General features: G+C 45.3%; 1 protein-coding gene across 1 annotated transcript in view; it reads left to right on the forward strand.

Annotated features, from left to right (window-relative positions):
- Positions 1 to 1,445: 1,445 nt before the first annotated feature.
- Positions 1,446 to 21,458, forward strand: part of FRMD1 (FERM domain containing 1) — a gene marked incomplete at both ends in the record, with an annotated part of 30,522 nt that continues 10,509 nt past the window's right edge. The window contains 5 exons of the mRNA XM_082048452.1: positions 1,446 to 1,541; positions 7,455 to 7,545; positions 16,776 to 16,855; positions 18,976 to 19,052; positions 20,711 to 20,897. Of these exons, the coding sequence (XP_081904578.1) occupies positions 1,446 to 1,541; positions 7,455 to 7,545; positions 16,776 to 16,855; positions 18,976 to 19,052; positions 20,711 to 20,897 (531 nt within the window). The remainder of the gene's footprint in view (positions 1,542 to 7,454; positions 7,546 to 16,775; positions 16,856 to 18,975; positions 19,053 to 20,710; positions 20,898 to 21,458) is intronic.

Raw genomic sequence — 21,458 nt, forward strand, 5'->3', positions numbered from 1 at the left:
TGTATGTACGTCATGTGTTAGTGTAACATGACCTGCTTCTTTGCTGGTTACGATCCCTCATCCTTTTTGGAGGGTGGAGGAGGAGCCTGCATGTCCCTTCTCAGCTTATCCCTCACAGGAGTGCTGTGTGCAGGTGGTGGGAAAGGGCAGCGCTGCCAGAGCTGGTACATTTGGCTGCCGTTGCTGGGGTACGTGGGTGTTGCTGGCCAAAGGGAGTCGTGCCGGGGTGGCTTTGGGGCAGCCAGGGTTGCATCAAATCTTGTGCAGGGATGGAGCATGTCCTATAGCTGGTTGCTGTCCTGCCAGTTCAGGTCTCTGCTGGCGTTCATCCCTAACCTACAAGGAGCCTCTACCCTTGCTTCCAGATTCAGCAGGTGCCGTGGGATGCTTCCTTGCCCTGGAGAGTGTCAAGGCAGAGGGCTGTAAATAAAACATCACAAACTGTTGAGCAAAGTGTGTCTAACCTAGCTATAATGTGAAGATGATGTTTGCTACTGTGTTTTGGGGCATAAATTGAATTTCTGTCTCTTATTTCTGTTATTCTTCTCAGTAAGGGTAACAAAACACTGGAATAGGCTGCCCAGGGGGGTTGTGGAGTCTCCTACTCTGGAGACATTCAAAACCCACCTGGACACATTCCTGTGTAACCTCATCTAGGTGTTCCTGCTCTGGCAGGGGGACTGGACTAGATGATCTTTTGAGGTCCCTTCCAATCCCCGACATTCTGTGATTCTGTGTGTGATTCTGTGATTATTGTAACTTCAGCTCTAAGATGCTCATGCAGCTTGGGCTTAGCCCTCAGAAGGGGGCTGGAAGTGCTTATCTCGCAAAAGGTACAAAACAGCAGCTCGGCCTTGTGAGTTTGTGTTTCCGCCTCCTCCTTTGAGTGGAGGTGTAGAGGATTTGGGTTCAGCAGTTTCCCAGGGACTAGGAGCGGAGAGAGGGGAAAGACAGCTCAGAATAAATCCACTGCAGTGACAACACCTGCTGATGGCTCAGTGAAAGTTCCACTTTGGGCAGGAGCGAGGTACCCAGTTGAAGGACAGGTTACTCCCCTCCCTCATGGGTGTTTTTGGGAAGCAGCCCATGGTCTCATCTGCCTTGTCACTTACATGCATCTTGAAACCTTGAGTTTGGTTTGTTATTCTAAGGTGACCTGATTGCTTTATGGCACTCTCCTGGGGCTCATGGACTATTTAAAGGTTGACTCTGCCCGGTTTGTGCTGCAGTGCTGGTGGAAACATTGGCCGTGGTGCTGTAAAATTGATAAGTTTGCTTTTTTAAACAGCAAGGAGGAAAACATCCCATCAAACGTGGTGCAGGCTGCTCCCAGCGCCAGCGGGAGTGCGACACTGATGCTCTCACCTTCTCGGTAGGTGCGTGGGATGAAGGGAGCCTGAATCCTGCCTGGAGAGGAGACCCTGGCCCCCGCGGAGCTGCCCACCATGAGCAGGGTGCTGCTGACCGGCAGGATGCAGCCGGAGAGCCGGAGCGTCTGTGTGTTCCTGCCTACCCGGGAGCAGCTCAGCCTCGACGTGGGGGTGAGTGGCCGGGAGGTTGCAGTGTCGGGGCTGCTGCTGCGGTTCTGTTCTGTTAGCTCCCTTTGTTCTCCCCAAAACCTGGTGCTGGTCTGCTGACCAAAAGGCTGTTAGTCAGCTTAGGGTATTTGGTGTTCCATTTTTCAATTGGGCAGCTTCAGCTCATATGCAGAGTTCCTTGAAAGTCCCTGTTGTGTTTTTGGATATCCAGGGATCCCCTCTGCTCTTTTTCTGTTGTTATTCCTCTGTTTATACTTTCTCAGTGTTTTTGCCCCTAATAGTTAGCAATTTTTAAAGAATTGAACCTGAAATACCGTGATGATGTAGCAAGCATGCCCAACACATGACCATTTCAATGGCATTTTAGCTATTTCTAGTTTTGATGGTCTGCAGATCCCTTCAAAGTCTCTAAGGCAGAGTAAACAGCCATTGAGCATTTTTCTCCTTCCTTTGAGTACTTTTACACAAAAAAAAAACCTAGAGGTAAGTCACTTCATTTCTTTGATCACTGCTTCAAATGCCTTAAGTGTGTGTTCATGAGTGACAGCAGAGCTGGATCGGCTGGCAGCCCAGCATGGCACAGTGTCCAGCACTGTGCGGTGCCTCTTTGTGCAACGCGGGCTGCACCTTGAACTTGTGAGAAACTGAGCTGACAGAGGCACTTCAAGTTCAGGGGACAAGCTAGCCTCAAAGATAAGTGCTCTCTTGTCAGCGTGTGTGCGCACTCACGTGTGGGCTAGGGAGTTTTTTCTTTGGTTTTGGCTTGTTGTGGTGGTTTCCCCCCTCGCCTCCCCACTCTGGGATGGGGAGGGGGAGAAGACAGTTGAGGTGAACTGTTATTTTTAAGCACTTGACTGAAACTGTGCCTTTTGAAAGCACCCATGCTAATCTTCAAAATCCATGTAGGAATTTTCCTACCTGCTGTGCTTAAGTGTGGCATCGTTAACTGAAACAGCCACAATGCCTGGACCCAAGAGAGCCTTAAGAGCAAAATGTGGGGTGCTCTTCTAGGTCACCAGTTCAAACCCAGGCCAGGTACTTCTCCAGAAAGGCTTTTGCAATCTGCTGGCTTTTGTGCAAGCCACAAAGCTATCATTTAATTAAGTTCTTGGTGGCAGGTGCACAGGCTGGGGTAAAGGTCTGTTGCGACTGACCCTAAATCTCACCATCTTATAGCTTTTAACAGGGAGGCTGAAGACTGGAGATAGTGGAGGCAGCCCTGCCGTGGGGAAGGTGTGATGGGGAGCAGGAGGGCAGGTGTCAGGGCTGATGCCGTCGCCGCTCCTTGCTGTACCCGGTGCCTGAGCTGGGCAAATGGGTGTGCCTCCACCACTGGGTCATGCTCCACCGTATTAAGTTTAGGCAGCACTTAGAACATATGGTATAATAAAACGTGGATACCTGCAGTTTATCCTCCCTGGAACAGGGGTGTCCTTCTTGGTGGGGGAAGTGGAGCTGGAGGCATGAGTGGGCTTAGTCATTACCATTTGGTTTGGCCTGGTGTGAGGCGGGCACTGGCTGAACCAGAGATACCTGAAACGCTTTCTGGTCTTGCTCCTCCAGCTTTGGCCCTGGTATGTGGCTCCTCCCAGGTTTGCGGGAGCAAGGTTTCCCAAGAAGCTGATCAGTGGGGCATGAGGGCCCCTGGGTGCATGGCCAGGAGAAGCCTTTGCCTCCACTCAGCCGTTTGGGCAGGGGTGGGAGCTGGGGCTGCCCTGTATGTGCTTACCTGGGCAGGCAGCAATAGCTATAACCTGTATTTAAAACCTTACCATGAGGCGCCCCTATGCTACTGCAGCTTAATAAGCCTAAGAAATGGTCTTTCGCATTGAATGCTGGCAGGTATGGAGGGAAGGTGCTTTGTCGCCCACGTTCTTGCCTGCTGCCCCTCTAAAGAGTCACACCCCCCTAAGCATCGCCAGCTCATCCTGCCGAGGGGTCTCTGCCACGCCACCCCTTGGTAGCTCTTTTAAAGACATTTTCCCTCCTCACGTATGCTACTGCTTGCTTTAGTAGCTGGGAAGTTACGAAAATATGTATGCGGAGATGCCTGCGTGTGAAAGGGAATAGCTGCCTGGGCCAAAACATGAGACCGCACTGCACAGTTTTGTCCTAATTGCATAAAGAGTGAAACATGACCTGTTAGAGCTGGGCAAGTCACCAAAACCAGCTTTTCATTTGGCTTCTGCCTTTACCACAACACCCCTTCAAAACAACAACAAAAATTAAGACTTTGCATCTGGAGACTTTTTCTTTTAAAAAAAAAAAAAAATCAAGGCAATAATTTTCTAATGATGTTGGTAGAACCCATATTTAATTAGCACAACCACAGATGATACTTGTGCATTTATTAGAATAATAATGCTACTACTTAGTATTTCCAAAGCCTTTTAACCTCTTCAGTGTGGAATGCAAATACTAAACAAGCTTGCAGCTCAGTGAGGTAGGCAGGAATCATTATCTTTCCAGCAGAATAAATTATAGATCCTTCCTGTGATAAGCACATTGTTTATGCAGGTAATTCCTTTTTCTTCCCTCCCATATAAATTCCACCCTTCCAGATAAGAATTTACCTATATGTGTTTTATGTGGTCACATGTAGATTGAAGCCTGATCTTTAAAATGGGTTTGTCTTATGTCCTTCACATAAAGTGTTGTTGAAGACAGAAGAGCAGGAGCCGTTTTAAAGTCTCTTCCCCCATAATTGGGTATCTGTTACTTTGGTGTCCACCTTTCTGGATGCATAGATGGATTTGAGGGGATGAGGACGAGGAAAACTGTCTTCCTGGGACTGACTGTGAACATGATGAGAAACTGAGCAGTGCAGAGGACTAGTGGGTTTTGCAGCTCACCAGCTGCCCTGAGGATGGTGAGGTGAAGTGGAAGGTTTCTGCTGGGGAGGCTGGACATCAGAGCATGGTACAAAGCAGCTTGCCTTGCTCCAGGCAGCCCCAGCGGGAAGATGGAGGATGAGCACTGGGAAGCTTAAGCAGGCTTTGAGTGAGAATGGTGCAACTTTAGGTTTTAACCTGTATTGGTTGCACCAAAGATCTTGGAGTAATATCCAGTTTGTTCAGTTTTGTTATCTACCAGCATTGTGGCTTATCTCCCTCATAATTTTGAACCTGCTGATCAGTATGAACTAGTATTTATTACTAGATTTCTGAAATTTTTCTGGGGTGGTAGCAGCTGAATGAAGGAGAGAGACCCGTGCTAGCAAAGGTCTGGCTGCCAGTGAAGGGATGCAAGGCAGGCAGGCAGCCACCCTGCCTGTGCTGGGGTAGGTCAGGAGAAGCCACAGCAGATGCTGCTCCTTGCGTAGCTGCTGGAGAAAGGCTGGAAGCGTGAGGAGAAATTTTTGGAGGGGAGGAAGTCCAGTGAGGTCCTGTGCGTTGGTGAATGGCAACAGTAGATCTGAAGTCTTTCAGTTCTGTAAGCAAGAGAGCTGATATTTTAAAGCATAAGGACCAAGAAAAAAATAGAGATAGGTAACCAATATGTGTGTATATTTGCACACACAATGACCCTGGAGTAGCAGTTACCTTCTGTAAACTTGCACTCAACTTCACTTTGGATTAGATTTCACGTGTAAAGAAGGCTTGAGTCTGACATGGGGCAAGGCTGAGTATCAGGGGAAGGAATGATTCATGGCGTGTCTGGGATGGACCTTGGCACAGGAACCATACGCAAAGGGAGGAAAGTCTGAAGAGAAGAGCACAGATGAAAAACGCAAAGGGAAATGTTGGTTGCTGTGAGCAGAGGGGAGGGCAGGAGGGAGCACTGATTGCAAGTGTAATCAGTATTGCATAGCCTTGAAGGCTGGGAGTAAAACTTGATACAGAAGAGAAATGCCAAAAGTAGAATGGACAAGGTGGTAGCTCACATACCTGCTGTGCAAGAAATATGATTAAATCAGTGCTTTAGAGCTGAGTGTCACAAAACACTGAAGTGTTTGGTTCCCTAGAACTAAGTATCTTAAAGCAGGTTTTTCTTCCCTTAGGAGTGAAAGCATGTCACTTACAAAATTTATCTAATAGGATAGCGTTTACACAGAGTCTTGTGCTGCCAGTGACTCTTGTATGCACATAACCATTTTGGCTAGAGGCAGGTCACTTCTTCCTTAGTGAGTCCTTCCCAGGTAGGAGAACATGCTAAGAGTTTGGTTCCTTGAGAAAGGAGGCAGATCCGTGTTCACCTTTCCTTTCCAGCTGCTTTTTCTCAGCAGCTGAGCAAATGCTGCATTTAGGTGTGAGATTGTAAGGGCATAGTCTCGCACAGAGACCCATAATAAGACCCTGATGTGGTTTTGGGTCTTAACAGAACTGTGCACTGCCTCCTCCCCTCCCAAAGCAGGTATATGCACACATGTGTGTATTGGTGTGGCACAGATTTCAAAGTTCCTGATAAAAAGATAGCAAGTGGCTGGCTAGTGATGCCTTGTCAAGTAGAAGAAAATGAGTACTTAAATGACCTCCAGTTTCCCATTGTCCATGTCTAGTGACATGCTACATCCTGGGGCAGGGAGGGGAGCACAGCCAGTTTCTGGGGAGTGTGGCATGCCTGTGCTAAAAGGGTTTGCAGAGTTATGGTGGCGATTAGTTTGATGGTGGTGATTAGTTTGTAGGAAAGTTCTCTTGTTGGCTTCTGCCCCATCATCTTTGCTGCTGTGACGCTAGTGCTGCACTGTCCCCTCTCAGGAAGGCTGCTTCTGCTCATCTGCATCATCCAGCAGCGGTGTAACAAAATCCAGAGGTTCTGTCCCATTTTGCAGCTGGTACCACCTTGGGCTGGGCAGAGCTTGTCTGTGTTTGTTTTGTTCTGCTCTCCCCATCTGCTCTTGCTAAAATCTCACCCTCCATTCTCTGAGGGTTGGGGTTTGGGGGTTTTTGTTTGTGCCTGATGGGCTCTGCTCTGGGGGGTGGTTTGATGGGGCAAGGGCAAGTGAGGCTATAGGTGGGAGGATATATAGTGGGGAAAATTTCCAACCATGGTATGCATCCAGGTCTGCACATACAGATCGCCAGAATCACACTCTTGCTGGGGGAGCCTATGCCCCAAGCTGCCCTGCTAGGAAAGTGCATTCGGTAGCTGTGCCACAGTGCTGTGGCTCCGTCCTGCTCTGTGCCGCTGGCAAATACTCCCCAGCCCCTGGTCCCCTGCGGGAGCGTGTGCTGGTACCTCTGCTTCCCCAGTGCTTCCTCGGTGCATGCGTGGCGTTATGGGGGGCAACAGGACGGGCAGGTCTCCATGTGGCATGGAAACGGGCAAGAGCTTATAGGCCGCTGGTGGCAGCTTCAAAAGATGAAGATGTTAATTGCTGTGTGACCAGAAGTCAGCAGGGGACAGAACAAGCTCTTCTGTGTGTGGTAGAGAGCAATCTCTTCTCTAACCCAGGAGCTGTTTCTGCTCAAGCCATGCAGTCTTGGGTTTGTTTGTGTACTTTTGTTTTCAGCTCTCCTGAATGAAGTGTTTCTTTTTTGTTTTTATTTTATTCTATTAACCTCTCAAAAAAAATAATCTGTAAGACAGTAGTATTTTCATTTCTGTAGTTACAAATACGCTTTTTTTAATAAGAGCACCTATAAATAGCCTGGTCAGTACTGTACAAAACTAGTGCTCCAGCAGCCCTCCAAATTCTTATACAAAGATGCTAGTAGATAGGAAACTTTATGTTCATGTCTTACTGAGCTGAGCTACTTTGCACTGTGAAGGAAGGAGAATGACACGTTGATTATTATTCTGTGATAATAGTAATAATACTGAAAACAAAGCTTGTTCTGTGGTGTGGGGTTTTTTTTGGTTGGTGGTTGTTTTTTACTATGATTCCCAAAAATGTATTGGCCAATGTAAAAAAGGAGAATTGCTCCATCCAGGTGTGTGAGCCATCTGTAATGTTGGATTGGTTGTTTCTTTCAGGTCAAAGCCACTGGACAGGAGCTCTTTCAGCAAGTTTGTGATTTAGTGAAGATTAAAGAGCCTCACTTCTTTGGCCTCAGCATTGTTAAAAGTAAGCAAACTCAGTGCATGGAGCAAATGACTTGGCAAACATCCACCGACCCGCTTGTGTATTTACAGTGTGTGCATATATACACAGCGGCCGTGCCTGCGGGGAATTTGATTGTAATAAGGTCACAAAGTATGTAGATTATGCACAGGCTTCTCAGAGCTCTTTTGATCTTTGGTATGTGGGCAGACAAATTGGGAGAAGGGGGAGCTTTTGTCCTCCTCCTTTGTTCTTACGTTCCACCTCTTTGTGGGGTTTTCTTTCTCTCCTGTAGCCGAGTTGCTGGCCAGCATATTTGTCACTGAATTCAAAACTGTCAGTAGTTGAACAGGAGGTGAATTTTAAAAGAACTTTGGGGCTGAAAGTGTTACTTCTCTTCTGAAGTCACACGAAAAGAATGTGGCGGGGTGGGGGGAGAACTCAAATGGTTTGAGGAGACTGCGTGCATGTGTGGAACACATTTAGTTTTGAAATATTGCATAAGAAATACAAAACTTAGTCTGTAGCCTGAAGCCCAGCCTGCTTGGTCCTACAGGTTAGTATTGACCAAGGGACAGTGTAAGATGATGACTTAAAGGAGCAAACTGATATGAGATATTGCATTTCTAGGATGATGTGTGCATTGGCACCCCCCACAACTCTTACTAATTAGAAATGTATCTGTTGTCCTCCTTATCCTGTATCCCTGCATTTCCAAAAGCATGGAAAGGACTTTTCTTCCTTCCAAAATTTTTCTCAAGTGTATTATTATTTACTATTGCAACTCTAGATACTGTTTCATTGAAGTGAGAATAGTCTTTTTCTGGGTCCTTCTAAATGAGATTTCTTTTGTCTCTGTATGAGTATGTGGGATAAAATAGGATAAAATAATTTCTTTTCAGTTTACTTGTCTCATTTCCTTTCTATTCTCATTATTAATAACTTTTTGCTTTTCTTGAGCATAGCACTCAAACTAAGACTAGAGTAAGCTGTTTATCTCCATAAGATTTACAGAGTCTACAAGAGATTCCATCACTGCAACTAACCTGGTAGCTAACAAATATATGTGTGTTTAAGCCAGTGCAGGGTTTTTTTTTTAGGTGAGGAAGACCTGAATGCTCTGAACTTTTTCGCAAATCAACTGTGTTCTTGTGAGTCCCCATTCCACAGCTTTTTTTTTTTAACAACTGTTTTTTGCCTTTTTCACTTGTGGGACATCTCAGGTGAAATTCAAGCTCCTGTCCTCCCCTGTGAGATGGGGTAACTTCATTCCCATTTTCTTTGAAGTAGATGCTCTTCTCCTGTTCTCCTTGTGTTTCTTTCACTTTTTTCCCCCTTTATATATATTTTTGTTTCATATTTTCTGTACCCTGTTCTTTCTCTCCCACCTTTCGCATGGAGCAGTTTCCTTCATCCTGACAAGCACAGGGGTGCTGGCTCCAAAATACCTTATTGTTTGTAGCAGATGCCTCTCAGCCTGTTGGAAATGCAGTATAACTGCCTTGTTGTGTGTGTTTAAAGCTATTGGATATTGCCAATAACTTTAAATGTAAACAATCTTCTCACTTCACATAAACACTCTCTGTTTTTAGAGAAGCTGATTCTTTGCAAAGCTCTTAGAAAAATGTGAAGGAAAAGAGTCGCAGGAGCCCAGTAGCCTGAATTAACCTCTCTCTTTTTTGTGTGTGTGTTGTTTTCGTGACTGTTCCTCATTCCTGCTTGCTGTAGCTCACTTTGTAAAGCTGCTTAATTTGAAGTACCACATGCTAACCCTGGCTTCTCCTGACAGCCATCTCCCTCTGCCACCCAGGCAGGTGCCAGCATTTTGGTTAAGGAGGAGGTTTATTTTCATTTGTGCCTCTGTTTAAGAAACTGTTGGGGCCAGACAACAGGAAAGTGTCGGCAGTGAGTTTCTCAGCCCAAATGGCCACCGGGAAGGCTGTAGCCCCCCCCACCTCTCTCTCTTTCTCAAGCAAACCTGGTCTGTCTACTGTTGCTTCCTCTGGTCTTCACCTTTAGTCTGTGAAAGTCCAGTATGCTGCTGACTGGAGTCATCTGGGGTGGGCTTTAGGGGTTTCTTTATTTTGTTTATAAAATAGCTCCAGGAGCTGTGGAGCTGTAGCGAAGGAAGTATTTTGTTTTCGGTTCCCCAACCTTATCTTTTTTTTTCCCCCACGTTTTGTCCAACAGACTAGTGATCTTCTCCCTTGCTGCCAGTGGTAGGTGAGGTCTTGATTCCATTGCAAATGTAGCACTCTCCATCTCAGGCATTTGGACGTAGCTTTTAAGGCATGGTCTGCTTTTCAGGGATTTTTGGTTATACGGCAAGCTATCAAGAAAGGGAAGCAGACTGGTCAGGTTGTGGGGAGGCCTGGGTAAGTTTTCCATTGCCCAGGGTTGTCTTGTGGGTTCGTAAGTCAAGCGCCTTGCCCAGGCAGCAAGTCGCTGCTGCATAGGGAAGGTGTGCGGCTGGTCTGCGGGGCAAGGGTGGGTTAGATGTCAGGAAACTGGAGAGGAAGCATTTGCATTTCAGACCCAAGTATTCCTTTTCTGCATCATGCTTTCACCTCTCTTTCCTGCAGCTCTAAGATGTCATTTTTTAAGAAACAACCACCCTGTTGTAATAAGAGTGTATTTCTCATCTTCTTAATGTATATTTATTTTTGGCAGTCTGATGCTGCCACATGCAGAACAAGATATTCAATCCGTCTGCATCCATTACCTTGCTGCTAATTTGTCAACAAACCCCTGACTGAGAGCAGTGGCAAGAGAATGAAAATTAAGGGATTTCTACAGAACTGTAACCAATCACATTGGGTGGATTATCTGGATTAGGAGCCCATTTGACCTGTAGACGTTGTACAGATAGACTAATGCTCAGTTGGTCTCATAGTAAGTATGTGTGTGAGGGGGAGAGGTTGGGGACCTTAATCATAAACAGAAGTTTAACCCCTGAGTGTGGCAAAAGTGAAAACAGCACCACAAAGCACTGGGCAAACTGCAAACCACAAATGCTGGGAGATCTAAGCTGTAGGTCTTGGAGCATGTCTTCCAGCATTCATTGCTCAAATTTGTTGCCTTTACTTCTCTTACAGATGCTGAGGGCAAGCTTCAGGATTTAACAGTAATGGTGTCAGGACAGGATTTTTCACCCTTTTGCTCTTGAGCTTTTTTGATTCTCAAGATGCAAAACACTGCAGCCAACTGCATTGGGGGGGCAGGGAAAGCTTGTGACTATAAGAAGAATTTGATCCCTTTGAGAATTAAGTTCAGGAGTGTATATTAATGGGAAGCCAAAACGCACAAAGCTTGGGACATGTTGCTCTTCTACTTCTGTCACAGATGATCAAGCAGGCTATATCTTGTGTGTGCTCCTGCTGCTGCTTAAGTGTGGTTTTTTTCCTTTTAGTTTGCTCAGTGAAAGACCCTGCAACCCTGCCAGGTTCAAGCTGGCTTCATAGGCTTCAGCAACTGGGTCTTACATTGCAGCTCCTCCTGCAGGGTCACCCTTATCTAGTGCTCTGTGGGAGGTTTCCCTCTCTTTATCAGAAAGTGTATGCAGCAACACAATTCAGTCTTCTGAAACAAAACCGATTGTCAGCAGACAAAGAACAGCCAGGCCTCCTTTGTTGTTATAGCCTGGATCCCTCTGATCCTCAATCTTGGGCTTCTCCTTTCTAGGAGCAAACCTTGCTCAACCCTAGAAGAAAGCCTTGCATTGGGAAAGAGCAAGCCTGCAGCTCCTACACCTTGCCAGTCTCAGTTTGTCAGGTTGGCTTTCTAACAAAGCCAAATCACTTTGCTTCAGCTCCCCTGCCTCAAGGATCATCGTGCAGTTATTACAGCTATGGCTGTTCACCGTGCCAGACCCAAGCCTCCCAGCCCTCCTTCCTTGTGTGCTTTGCCAAGGAGCTTGGTGGTTACCTCTGCCAAGACCACTCTGCCTCCAGTTAACTCTTCTGTGCCTGAGTATCCTCCAGTATCCTCCTCGTGGGCAGCATACGCTACCATGTTATTTTTGTATTGTGTGGCTACCTATTATAAGAAAGGTTCTCTTAAGAAGACAGACTAGTGACAACAGAAGTTGTACAAAATACCCTCAGATTATTTCTATGCCCCAGTCCTTCCCCACTGTCCCTGCTTCTGCCTCTCCTCCCTCAAATATGTGCTTGGATAGTTACATTTCCTTTATGAATTGCTTCTATATCCTAACCTAAGAAGGTACAGCTCTATTCTAATGACTCGGATACCTCCAAAAAGAGTTAAATGCAATGTAAGGAAAACATGGGCAGAGATGTGCCACCTAGAGGGAATTGCAGCAGTTCAGATGTTAAAGTGTATAATGCTCCTCCAAGGGCTGTCCTGTCTGACACTTGCAAGGGGTTTGTTTGCTTGTGGATGAGCAGTGCTGGAAATGGTCCTGCAGCTCTTCTTGTACAGAAGAGTCCCCTGTGACACTGCCAAAAGTCCAAAGAGCTTTGCTTGGGCATGCCTTGTTGCTAACTGTTAGATGCCAACATAAAATTCCTGCAGTGCCTACCCATCGTCTGGAATGACTGAGTCTCTATCTCAGTCTTCAGACCTCAATAGATCCTAACAGCCACACTGCCTTGGACTTCTTGGTATTGCTTCCTTTTGCTCTTCACTCCTTATTGCTTCTGTCCATCCTGGGTAAAACAATCTCAGCCAGGACCTCCCCTGCTTTACTCTCATCCTGTGTTGTGGTTCTTCCCTTCTTCACTTGGGATGCATATACTTCCCAGCTAAAGCTAAAAACACAAGGTTATCCTGAACCAAGTTCTTCTAGACCCTACAGTAAACTAAACAACCAGGTATTGAAAAGTGGGCAAGATTTCTTGCTGTTGGCTTGAATAGTAACACCAGGAGCATCAAGAAGTTATGTAGAGGTGCTGGGAACAGATGCCATGTGGATAGTGATGTTCACAGGCCACCAGCACTTGGAAGCCTGGGGAGCTCTACATGCAAAAGGAGTGTGTACCTGGCTCTTCTTCAATAAAGAAACAAAAAAATCCATGCTGGTATTCAGGGAAGCTAAACAGGTTATGTGAGGTCTACAGCCTGCATCAAGAGAGATTTCTGAGCAGTCTTTTTTAATTTTTTTTTTTCTTTAAGCTTTATCTCTTCCCTTACCCCAGCCATCCCTCTGTTCTGCTCCTGGAAATAGTGGTGTTACCACGAGGCTTCTTGCAGCACCTGGGAGAAATTAAGTACTATAGCCAAGGATAATTTTTTTCCCTTTCTATAATGTGGGAAATGCTTGATAGGTAGAAGTTTGGCTTTGCACTAATCTGTGTTTTATTTGAATCCTGTTCTTCTGGATGGTGTGAATAGGTATAATATTAAAATACACTTGACTCAACTAAAGGAGCTAATGGGACATTCCTGGCTGCCAGCAGGGCCTGAGCTCTCCCTCTTGGTAGGATGGGTAAATAACTTACATCCATGGAATTTCTCAGTGCTCCTAGCCCAAAATGGGCACTGGAGAACAGGTTATTTGCATTCACCATTACTTACCTATTCTGCAGGGAAGTTACCCTTCATAAAAAAAAATGAAATGGGGAGGCACTGGTTAATGTAAAATAGTGACTTTTAGAGTAACAATGACTCAGAATTGATTTGACCCAGTATTACAGCCATAATTTTCTGTTCCTGTTTTCCCTACAGTGTAAATAATACCTATTGTAAATCTGCGTAACTCCCTGGAACTGTGTCGCTTTTTTTCTGACTGGGTACCTGGCCCATTATTTTTTTTACAACAATGCATGCCCTATATTTGCTTAAATATGTAAATGTGCTAAGCTAATTTTTCAGAGTAGGAGCACTTGAATGTTTGCATTTCTGGTGACTGCTTCATTTGAAGTAAGATTTTTACAGCACAAACTTTCCAGTTCATTTGAGAGTTCTTAAAAGCTAAAATTTGGAGAAATGTATAAATTGCAGCGCTGCAAACTAGCCAGCTGTCCAGATGTGTTTGTTGGGATTGCAGTGCAGTGCACTGGTGTGTTGTGCCAGGCCTGATATCTTTGTGCACATACGTGAGGGAAACTTTTAAGAGAAGCTGGTATGATGTATTTTTTAGCTCGTTGCCAGCACTGAGATGAGATTCATGAGTGCAGTGTCAGTAGCTGCTGGTGGCCATGCGCATATATGCATGCATGCGTCCTTCTAAGCCAGCTTCTTAGTACCTTTCAGTTGTTGTCCTTCAGCTGAGGCCAGTGAAGCAATGACAGTTCATACCTGCTGAGTATCCATCCCTGCTTGGTTCCACAGATCGGACATGTTCTTCCCTGGAAAGGCGATGATCTGTGCATTTCTATACTGTCCTTTACAGCACTGCTCTAAGGTGCTGCAACTTGGTGCCCTCATCTCTGTTAGAGATACTTGTTTTCAAACCAAAGACAGTTTTAGCATCTGACAAAGATCTCCAAGTTTCACCACTAACCCAGCTTAAGGAAAAAAACCCGCAACCCACATAGGGCTGGGGCAGGAAATAACCTCTTTGTTTTTGTAGATGGAGGCTTACGCTGCAGGTTGACATTCCAGCAATATTAACTTCATTAAGACAGGAATTCAGGGCTGCATTCCTGCATGGGAGGGAGGACGGGAGGATGCTGGGCTGGGGAGGAGCAGGACCCCCAGGGAGAGCTGGTACATTGGGGTGTCCTCCTCCTTCAGCCTGCCTTATTCTTGGGGTTTATGTGCACCTCTCAGTGGACATGATAATGACCTGGAGTCCTCAGGCTTGGCATCTGGCCCTTCCAGAATCATCTCTCTAAACTAATTAACATGATGAAGATAAATAGCAGCTATGGGGTGTGGGTAACAAATGGCTTTGCTACAGTGGAACTGCTCTGTCATCCTGTTCCCCTTTCTGTCCTGGTCTCCATGTGTGATGATAGTCTCAGGCTATATCACCACACTTGCTGTTGCCATCGTTCCATTGTGGCTGAGGAATTATTCATGCATTTCCCTAAATGCCTCTGGGCACAGGATCATTCCTGAGCGAGAAGGAAAAACTGCCCCCACAGCTGGTTACAGCTGTGCAGGTCCCCCACCTTCTGCACCAGATGGTGCTGGCGGAACCAGCCAGGTGCCACTAGGAGCAGCCCCAGCCCAGCCTGCAGTGCCCTGCCCAGGGGCTGCTGAAACCCAGGGAGGGACTGGGTGCTGTGCTCATGTTATCCCACTTCTGTTGCTTGCTGAGCAGTTGCTTTCTAAATGAGCTGTTATTTACTTTTTAATAAAAGCTCTACAGAGGGATGCTTATCAGCTTGGCAGCTGACAAGGGACAGAGGCAAGTCCAAGAGATGGATCAAACCCATCTCTCTCACTGACTACCACTTATATCAACCTTTTCAAGGCAGTATTATCTGATGTTAATGGACTTAAGAACTGACGCCAGCGTAGCCCCCCCAGCCACCCCATCTCACAGGCATAAGTGAAGAGGCAGGTACAAGATGCAGTCTCTGCGATGCTAAAACTTCTTCTTCTCCTTGTCAAAATAGCAAAACAACTTCTGTATCACCTTGTGTGCTACAGCACTTAAATTCCCACCACTAACATTTTCAGGATTTCTGTACAGCAGTTTCAATGCTGCCATTAATACTGTGCTGTATATGTATGTGACATGTCAAGCAATGTGTTAAACAGAAGTATAGTGATATAAAAATTACAGCTGTAATCAATGCAATGCAGGAAAGACTGTAGAGATGGAAACAGGATTTTGGGGGGGATTGTCCTCTTTATTTGTGTCCGATGTTACTGGTATTTTACGCAAGGCTTCCTGTTAGTGTGGTGTGCGGACCAGTTCTGGCTAGCACCAGCTGTGGTTTCTCTCACTTAAGGTGGGAGCTGAAGGAGGTGACAATAGCAGGTTGTTTGGCTTGCTTGTTTTTTAAAACCTTGCAAAGGAAATATTTCCTGTATCTGCCCGTGTAAGGGACTGGAATGCTCTGGGAGGATGTCTGTGAGGTAGCTCAGAGCCCCCTTGAATGCCTGCTGTGATGCTGGCCTCTGCCAGCCCTTCATCTGCTGCACAGACACCAGTGTAGGTGCTCGTTCTGTTGTAAATTTCTGTTAGTAAAAATTCACCTCTATTCTCCCTTGTTTTTGTTTGACATCAGAAAGCAAAAACCAAAGCTTGAAAGTCTGGGCTAGTCTTCAGGGCAGAAGGTTGTTTTGCAAAAGGTTCTTTTTTATTATTTTGTATCTTTTTCTGTCTTCTTTTTTTTTTCTTTCATTTTATTTTTCTTTTTGTTTTATCCTTTTTTTACTGTTCCCTTCATGTTTGAAGAACAAGCTCTTCAACTTGACACTTATGTCACCTGTCAAAACACCCTCCTGGGCAAGACCAAAAAGTAGAGGGACTGGTCAGATGAATGTGCTCAGCTGGCATTGCCACTGAAGCCTGAAACATCAGTCAGGTCTTTTTTTAAAGAGACTGGAGAATGCTTAGGGAAAAATCTTTTTACTGACTGGAGTTGTTAGGATTTGATAATTGGCAAGCCGTGTTACAAAACAATGGCTTTGAAAGCAGCACAAAGCTCTTCCGAGATGATGTGCTGCTCAGGCTGTCTCGTACTCACCCTCACCTAGGTGGAGAGCAAGTCCTGGTCCTTTGAGGCCAGTTTTCCCTTCCTTTTATTCATCATTTTGCTCTATGAAAGAGGTTGGGTATGAGGAGGAGATACCAGACCTTCTGAGGAGGGCATTTGGGTTTGGTCTTCTTTCTCACCATTTAGAGGATCCCATTCATATGTAGACAATTAAATCTATCAAATACCTGACTCTGTCTGATTGTTTATGCCACGTTGGACGATGGTGTCACATGATGGCAGAGTGGAAGCTTGGGTAGGGCTTGCTTGCTTAATAATAATAGAAAACTGAACCTGCTAAACTGACAGTACAATTAGGTTGGTAAGATGATGTTTCCCTTTTGTAAGTGCCTTCTTGCTTATAAAGCAAGAATTCTGCATTTCTGGGTAATGGGCTTGGGAAACTTCAGCTCAGCATCTCTTGAATCAAGGCGTATCTGGTGTTTCTTCCATACTGGCTGGAGTAGCACATGTACTTAAGAGACTTGGTGCCCTCTCTTTTCCCTGGCCTGTCTGTTTCCTGGCCAGCTTTGTTTTAAAGTGTATTGCTTGGAAATAACATGTGGAGTCATCTAAGTGTTTAATAAATAAGAATTTCTAATTCTTTAACATAAAATGCTTTTTCCTCTTGTCTTTCAGATAATGAATATGTTTTTATAGACCTGGAGCAGAAGCTTAGCAAATACTTTTCAAAGGAATGGAAGAAAGAGACCACCAAAGTAAGACAGATGTTTAATTTTGGAGGCTACTGCTTTGATATTGGACTACTTAGTGAAATAAAAGCTCTGAAACTAAGGTCCATAAGGCATTTCTTGAAGATGGTCTGCAGAATGCTGTTTAGCAGCAAGATGTAGTGAGTTATGCACGGCTGTACAATTCATTAAAAGAGCTAAAACAGCCCCTTACACAACTTTACCTGAGCAATAGCAGCCACTTGGTTGCTGCTCAGCTGCTGGAGTGGAGAAGGTCAGCTGGTCAGTCTTCCTCTTGAACTTTGCCAAGCCCATGAGTCTTCTTTGTTATCCTTAAGCAGAACAGCCTAAAATGCCTTTTTGTGACTTGAACCTTGTACGAAGGAGAGGACTAGAGCTCTGACTCTTCCAAAGTACATGCAAAAGGTCAGTGTAGTGAGAGGAAGGATATTTTGTTTGTGAAAAGTTTTAGCTCTTTAAGGCTAGTGAGCCCTGTCAAGGGAGGGAAAAACTATGTGAAATAAAGACGAGCTTATGTAATTGTTTAGTGCCAGTCATTCAGACATGATAATGCTTGTTTGTGTGTGTCATTATTAGAGGAGCCGCAGTCTAGAACAAAGTGTAGTATGCAATTACATTCAGATATCTTAATTAGCTCGTTATGACTTTTTCCACCTTCCTTAAGGGTTTTCTTTTGCAGAGTAGGCACGCTTGCTATTTCTGCTGCTTAGAGAAGTTTGTGGATGACTACTGAGGTTTGGAGATCTCTCTTTTCCCATACTACTTCTCCCAAACAAGTGAGGGTTACTTCAAAGACAGCTGCCGGTCATGCAGAGGGCTGTCTGTCCAGCCACTGTGGGTATCCCAAGGCAGGTGTTTCTGGTCACCTCAAGATGGGGTATGCTTTGTGGTTGCTTTGAGGCTGGATTCTTGCAACATTTTTCAAGTTAGGATCAGTGTCAAATTTCTGGTGAGAGACGAATCATGAAAGGCTGAATGAGTTACCATTGGCAGTACTGATGTCTGAGAGGAATTAGGCTGTTGGACTGGGTTAGCAGACAGGGATTTAATTCCTAAGAAGAGGTTTCAGGTGGGAAGCCCAGTCCAGCTGATAAAATAGGGTGATTATGAACAAGTTCCAGAAATAAAATGTAAGTATTTGCATGATGATCAAGAAGCTGCTGTCTGCATCAGACACGCATGTCATGCCATGTACCTTGTCTCAGTGAGGTGGGTCTGGCCGGCAAGGTCTTAGAACTGCCCGTGTGAGCAAAGTTACCTGTATGAACATTTAAAAAGTAACTGGCAAATTAGGAAAGATGAGAGAATAAGCTAGTAAGACCAGATGTTCCTTTTTTTTTTTTCCTTTTTTTTTTTTTTTTTCCTCCTGTTTTAACAGGCTTGTAAGTCTGAAAGGTAGGCTGCAGCTAAAACAACAGCAGAACTCTTGCTGGCTTTCTTCTAATAGATGTGTGTTCGGTATGAGGCAGACATCAGTGTCTCCTTTAGGTCTGTGGCTGCAGGAGGGTGTGAACAACTAAATACTAACCCTGCCAAACAAAAAGCGGGGAGTTAAAACATCAGGCTGGTGCACCTCAGCCTGAGGCAGTAAATGCTGAACGCAGCAGCAGCAGCGTGTGTGTCCCCACTCAGTGATGTGGTGAGGCACAGGCATGGCTGGTTACTCCCAGGTGTGCGTTGGCAACATGCCGCAGCCGTGCCGGCGTGGCACGCTGCCCTGCTGCCGCGGCGCCCTGCCTGCTGCCGGGAGGGAGCCTGTGCGCGGCTCACCGGGTGCAGCTCCCTGCATTCAGCACTGACACCTCTGCGGTGCTGCCAGGTGCTGAGCCAGGCAACTCTGGGCCAGGCTGCGCGTCCCCAGGCTGCGCTGGGACCTGCTCATCCCCACTGCCCAAAATCTTCCACCCTCCCCTGGATGTTTTGCCTTTCAGACAGTGTAAATGTTTTGTGGTGCCTCACTGTTGGGAGCCTCCAAGATAGTCACATCCCCCCATAAAACTTGCCAAGAGCAGAAAAAGAAAAGCAGTATGGGAGAGCGAGCTTGGGAGAAAAGAACATTACCAGACGGGGTAACAGGAATTTTGGATGCTGAATGTTATTTAACATGTCTTCTGTCTCTACTCTAGGGAGCAGAGAAATTCAGCCCTCCTTTTGTTGCATTCTTTAGAGTACAATACTACGTAGAAAATGGAAGAGTTATAAGGTAAGTTCCCTTCTGTGGTAGTTAACTGTGTTTTGAATTATTCACTGTGTTCTTAAAAGGCAAGAAAAATCATGTTTCTTTGTTAAGCTCATATCTGCGAGCTCACAAAAATAAGCTTGAAAAATCCACTTTTTTTTTTTTTTTTTTTTTTTTTTTTAAGACCTTCACAGACTTTCTCACCCAGCCATGAATGTTTTCTTCCTGAATCATACTCCTTATCCCTAGGAAGATTGTGGCTGCTTTTCCATCTGTGTTTAGAGAGCAGGTTGAATGATGACAGTACCAAAATATGTTTGACACTCTTTTGGTTGTATCTTTTGTTTGTGTGAAAAACATCAGATGAATATAGGAAAAATATCTATTTATACTCCAGAATACTTGCTAGTAATTTTGTTTCTGTTTTTTCTGTATCTGAGCAGTCCCATATGCAGTCTGCTTCTGGAAATGAACTTCTGTAAGTGGACAAAAGAAATGACTTCATAAGTTAGCGAGTTTTGCCTTTGAGTGTAGTCCGTTCACATGGAATATGGCCTGCACTCAAAACACCACCACCCTCACCCACAGTACAGAACAAAGGATGAGGCAGTTAAAAATGAACAACTGACAGAGTTAATTTACATCAGCACTTCTGGCGTGGCTGTGACCCCAGGGCAAGCCAAGAGCTGGGATCATTCGAGTGGATTAAAATCTTTACCAAATTTTTGGCATTTGTTCTCATCTTGAACAAAGTTTTGTGGTTTTTTGTTTTTCTCTATGCATAGCCTTTCATTTTGGATACAGAGGAGTCTTTCTACTGGAGTCTGTTTGGCTGCTAAGTGTTTTTTATTTAGTTTTGCTTTTAGGTACAAAGGAAGATTGCATATCATTCTACCACCCCCCAATGTACATATCCTCTAGCATCCCAAGCAACTTTCTTTTGCACTGGTAATTTAATTTTAGGTTTGTGGAGCCATGCAGAGGTAGTTACATGGCCCCTTCAAATTATATACACACTCACGCTTTTATGAGCAGACTGTCATGTCCAGCTCTTCATCCATATGTACATGTCAGCAGCCTGCTTCCCATGAGCTCTGACAGCGGGAGGTGTATGGGCTATCATTGCTTATTCCTTATCAGACTGTTCCTCTTTGGCAGCTTGATGAAGACAAAAACAAGCCCAAGGCTCCCACATCTTTTGATCTACCTAGCAGGGAATTAGCTGTTGAAAAGTACCTTGAGCCCAAGGCAAGGTGAAATGAAAAAGCAGTCCCAGGTTTAGAGGGGAAAGGAGGACAGGTGTGCGAGAAACAGAACTGGGAGTCAAGGGAGTTGACTCTCCTGACTGCTAGAGGCTTTCTAGAGAAACAGAAATGCTTGATGTCATACCTGTTTTGGAAACTGGCTACATGGTTTTTCTTTCATCTGCTTTCTGCCCTAACTTCTTAGATCCTATGCTCCTCAAGATAGAAGCTACCATTTCCCATGTTTCTACAACCCTTAATGTGAGAAAACCTTGATCTTGGCTTGGTTATGCACATAACTGTATTGGGGGGTATTGACACACGTCAGGGATGTTGAAGTTTAAATCCCTCCTCTCACAAGGAAGGTGTGTTTGAGGGGCCTTATCTGGACAGACCTTTCTTTTCTTCTTCTAGTAAACTTGCCTTTGTGTCTTGCAGCGATAAGGTGGCACGGCAGCTCTACTATTGCCATCTCAAAGAGCAAGTACTTATGTCTCGGTGCAACCACAAAGAAGAAATCTACTTCTTGCTAGCTGCCTACAGCTTACAGGCAGACTTGGGCAACTACAGGGAGAAGGTCCATGCTGGCAAATATTTTGAACCTCAGGCTTACTTCCCGCAATGGGTAAGTTTGGGGGGGATCTTTCTGTCAACAGATTGCACATGCAGCAGGAGCTAGGTCGAAGTGGTACTTAACTGCAGCCATGCAACTTCCTCAACTCCACTGCAGTGATTAGGCAGAGTGGCAGAGCATCACCCTGAATTTCCCTCAGGAGATATCTCCTCTCTTTCCACTGGATGTAGGTGCCCATTCCTCATCAGTGAGGTGGGTGGTTTGTTCCCTTCCTTGGTGAGGGAATGTGTTGGTGTCAAATGAATAATTCTGACAGTATGGCTGTCTTTGGTTAATTCTCTATGACTAATAGGGTTGTATGTTTGCAGTGGTACATCAGCAAGATCTGCACAACCTAAGCTCTACAGAAAACCTTAGGGCCACGAAGCCAAGTCCATTGCCCTTTGTTCCTGTCTCTGTAATGCTTACCTCTGGGATGGATAGACCCAAACCCTAAGGGATAGTACTGCTGTGGAGCACCTCTGGTGCTTGCTTTGTCATTAATCTCTGGCTCATCTGAAGTAAGAGAAAAGGGAAGGGCCTGGCAATAGGTTTGCATGTTTGTTTATAAGC

Source organism: Streptopelia decaocto (genome assembly GCF_964273445.1).
Source record: "Streptopelia decaocto genome assembly, chromosome: 3".
Classification (NCBI taxonomy): Eukaryota; Metazoa; Chordata; class Aves; order Columbiformes; family Columbidae; genus Streptopelia; species Streptopelia decaocto.